The 3922-nt window shown below is 39.1% G+C and overlaps 1 protein-coding gene across 1 annotated transcript in view; it reads right to left on the reverse strand.

Moving 5' to 3' along the window:
- RBMS1 (RNA binding motif single stranded interacting protein 1) overlaps window positions 1-2911 on the reverse strand; it is a 151888-nt gene extending 148977 nt beyond the window's left edge. The window contains exon 1 of the mRNA XM_007941834.2: window positions 2742-2911. Within this exon, the coding sequence (XP_007940025.2) occupies window positions 2742-2893 (152 nt within the window). The 5' untranslated portion in view covers window positions 2894-2911. The remainder of the gene's footprint in view (window positions 1-2741) is intronic.
- Window positions 2912-3922: the final 1011 nt, after the last annotated feature.

Raw genomic sequence — 3922 nt, forward strand, 5'->3', positions numbered from 1 at the left:
TGAGGAGAGACCCGTTGTTGCATCTAGATGGCAGCTTCCTAGCTTTTAAGGTCCCAGTCGCTACTCGCCAAAGTAGTAGGTGGAACAATGTTTTGTATTGGCAACAGTTATTGCCGCTACTGATAATAGCAAACAAAATAATGTTTACACATGTTAAGAAAATCCACATATATCAAATAGACCAACATCAACAAAAGATATGAATTTCCTAGGAAAAATGCTAAAATGGGCTTCTGTTGCATTTAGGGTATGATTTGATTCAATACAAAAATTACTAACTCAATTTTTTTATTTACTGTATATGAAACATAGCATTACACTATTTTTTTATGATTTTTCACTCTGTCTCTGTGATGTGAAAACTCACCTTACATGATCCAAAACTAACTGAGGAAGAATTTTTCTTTAGAAATCTTGCCCTCTTCTACCTCAAGAATTTGAGTGTTAGCTTCATTCGTTTTCTGCAAAATTGTATTTTTAGCTCCTTAGACTTTATGGCGCTCTATCTACCTGTAATTATGCTGCAAAAGCATAAGATGACGCCAGTGAAAGGCCAGCAGCAGACAAGATAGCAAAAGGCCTATTTGTGGTCTCAAACAGCTGCTATAGGGCAGGGCTCACTTGGCAATGTTCCTTCTGCCTCAGGCTAAGCATGACAAACCCCAAGAGCAGGACTTGCTTTCAGAAGAGTCCCTAGGACAGGACATTATTTCTGTGCCCTAGAAGCCAAGGGCTAAATACAAAGTTTCAGAAGGCTAACCAAAAAGGCTAGCAGTGGAAAGGCATAGGAAAAGTGCTAGCAGCAACAAGCTTTTGAAAAGCTCCCCTAGATCCTAAAGAACTACTTATCATCCCATCCCTCCTGTCTAAAAACAGAGCAAAGCAAAACCACCACCAACTCCTTATGGAAGGCCAGGTGCTATTTTTAGTTCCAGTTTGGAAATATTGCCCTAGTTAGTCTAGCTATGTGTTTCATTTAAGGAAAAAAAAAAAAAAAGAGAGAGAGAGAGAATAAATAGTAGTAGTAATTAAAAAAATCTAGATTTTGCCTAGACAACAGAAATGAGATGCTATTAATGGACAATTCTTTTTGCAATGAGAACATTTTTCAGGGAACAGGTAACATTCCTTATGCATGTAAGGATATGTAAGAAGCTGTGATATGCATTTCAGGAACCATTAGGATAAATCAAAGATGGTGTTATATTTTGTAGGTTTTTATATCTCAGTGATTAGATGCTTTTAATCTTTACACAATGATCTTTGCACTGTACAGTACCTTTGGCTCTTTAAATTAGTGCTTTCTTCCTTAGCAAGCTAATGTCATTTCAGCGCAGTAGCATATTTATACTGTATTCAGTGACAACATTAGCATATAACGTGAATTTATTTTGGATCTTTATGCACATGCACACATTTCTTCACAAGACCCAAAAAGGCTGTAACTTACCAAATACATGAGGGTGAACAAGCTGGGTGCTACTGACAACAGACTAATATAGTCCCAGCTGGAATTAAGAGTTCTATACACATTTAGGACAAGGTTGGATGGTAATTACCTTTCTGGCAAACAATGACAACTAAAGTTTCTCTTATGAGATAAAAATGGAGTAGATGCTTCTATTCTTGTGCAAGATCTGTACCTAAGTTTTTAAATTTTGTATTTTACTTCTCATATGCCAACAAAGTCAAATTCTATTAAGAGAATGCTCTAATTTATTTTATATAGATATTCTGCCAATGCTAATACCAAGTGTCCAAGAATAATACTTGGAAAAGCTTTCACTGTTGTAATGCTGAGAGTTCACACATCGGCTGGTACTAGACTTCTCAATGGTAACTAACAACATCAGAATTTTCTTGGTGTCCTTGGGTAGTGCAAATCGTTAATACACTTGGCAGCTTAATGCAAGGTTAGTAGTTTGAGTCTGTGGTAATTAAAGTTATGCATCAACTTGCCTGGGCCTGATTTTGAGTGGCTGGGCAGCTGGGTGTAGTTATTCCCCATGGTGAGACTGGTTATCAACTCCACAGTGGAATCTACTGGAGCAGCTGAGTAGCTGCTGTAGGGATGTGGTCTGCTTCCAGTGTATAAGAAGCAACTTTGAGGAAGGTCTCTAGCTTTTTGGCACGCTTGACTCCTGCATGTAGCTGAGTTGTTATTCAGCAGCCTTCCATGCTGTCCTGCCAATCTTGAGGCTCTTAATGGACTTGAATCAATGGCCTGCCGTGTGGTTTGGTAATTTCGAGACTGTGCCTTTTTATCTGTTGACCTTGGGTTTGTCAGCCTCAGCAAAGAAAGCCTCTAGCTTTAGTGAGCTAGGAGCAAGAGGCAGAGCAGAAGGCCCAGGTCGAGGGGCGTTCACGTAGCCCCTAGAGCCTGGCACTTTGAACTCAAGACTTCTAGCCTCCAAAACGGTAAGAGAATAAATCCCTGTTTGTTCGAGCCATCCCATTTGTGGTCTCTTTTGTTACAGCAGCACTGGGAAGCCAAAACAAAGTCCATCCAGAAGGGCCTCGGAAGAAAGGCCTGGTGGTCTACCTGAGAAGAATCAGCCACTGAAAACCTACACAGCACAGTTCTACTCTGACACATACACAGGGGGTCCCCATGGGTCAGAATCAACTCGACAGCAACTGGTTTTTTAAACTTCTCTTATAATACAATTTATACCACTCTATGACATGATCAAATAAATAATACACAGCAGCTAAAAACAACAAGAATAACCACTACTTACGGCTGACACAGCTTCACTAGGTCTTGGTCTGTGGTGTTGGGAGGCAGTCCTCGGATATAGAGGTTCGTTTTACTTAGTTGATCCCATCCTGAGTTGCTACTGCTGCTACTGTTGTTATTACTGCTGGTGGTACTGGGGCTGGGAGGGGCCATGGGGTGGGCTGGGACTAGAGACTGCTGAAAAACAAAAACAAGGAGCATTACTTGGATGTAAGATATTTAATACCACTCAAAGACTGTATGATTTCCAAAATACAATGATGTCATCGAGAATTAATACAGATCATCTTAATTTAAGCTACTTTGATGTACAAACTTTTATATCTTAAAAAACAATTGTCCGTTCTACAAAAAGAAGCCCCTTCCTTTAAAATGAAATTAATAACAGGATTTTGCTCAGTAGAGAAAATTCCCTACATGTACCTTAGATATGACAAAATTTATATAAGATTAATTTCTGCAGAGTTTAAGGAACACATCAGCTGAGACTCAACATTAACTTGTACAAGTGTTAGTATCACTTTGATATAAAGTAATTTAGAAGGACTAGACTTTTTTAAAAAGGTTTTCAAATTATGAAGAACTTTGATTGAGAATTTTATTAAGATGGCACTACAAAAAAAAAAAAAAAGATTCTTCTTCAAGTGTAACACAAATAGAGCTCGACAAGACCCTCCAATAAGGAAAACTTCAGCAAGTCTTTTTGACAGGCACATGGCTTCATTGAGACATCTGGAGAAGATTCACATGCATGCTGTCTTTCACTTTGGCTAACCTTGTGAAACTTAACCCCTGTGAGAATAGTGTAGCAGTTGGAAACAGTCCCAGGCCTAGCAGCAACCAACACAACTTTCGTAAACCATGCAACCAAGGGTCTAGTGTGGTTTTACAGCCAGCAGCCATCTAAGCAGAATGTCTGAAATTGTACTCACACCAGCTAATTCTCTGTTAACCAATCCAAAGAAACCACAGCCCTCTGACCCTATGCCACACACATGACTTTTGAGGAAGTTAAATGGCTCAGCCTGAGATGGAAGTGAGCATAACCCCAAAGGTCCTCACAGCAAAAATGCTCATCAACTGCACAGTAGTACAGGAATTTTTCACCACAAACCGAATAATAAATATACTAATTCTGGGATGTCATATATTGAGTGAACAGTATGAAAACATAGTATTAAC

Source organism: Orycteropus afer, unplaced genomic scaffold, assembly GCF_000298275.1.
Source record: "Orycteropus afer afer isolate SDZICR_OR568_19922 unplaced genomic scaffold, OryAfe1.0 scaffold00084, whole genome shotgun sequence".
Taxonomy (NCBI): domain Eukaryota; kingdom Metazoa; phylum Chordata; class Mammalia; order Tubulidentata; family Orycteropodidae; genus Orycteropus; species Orycteropus afer.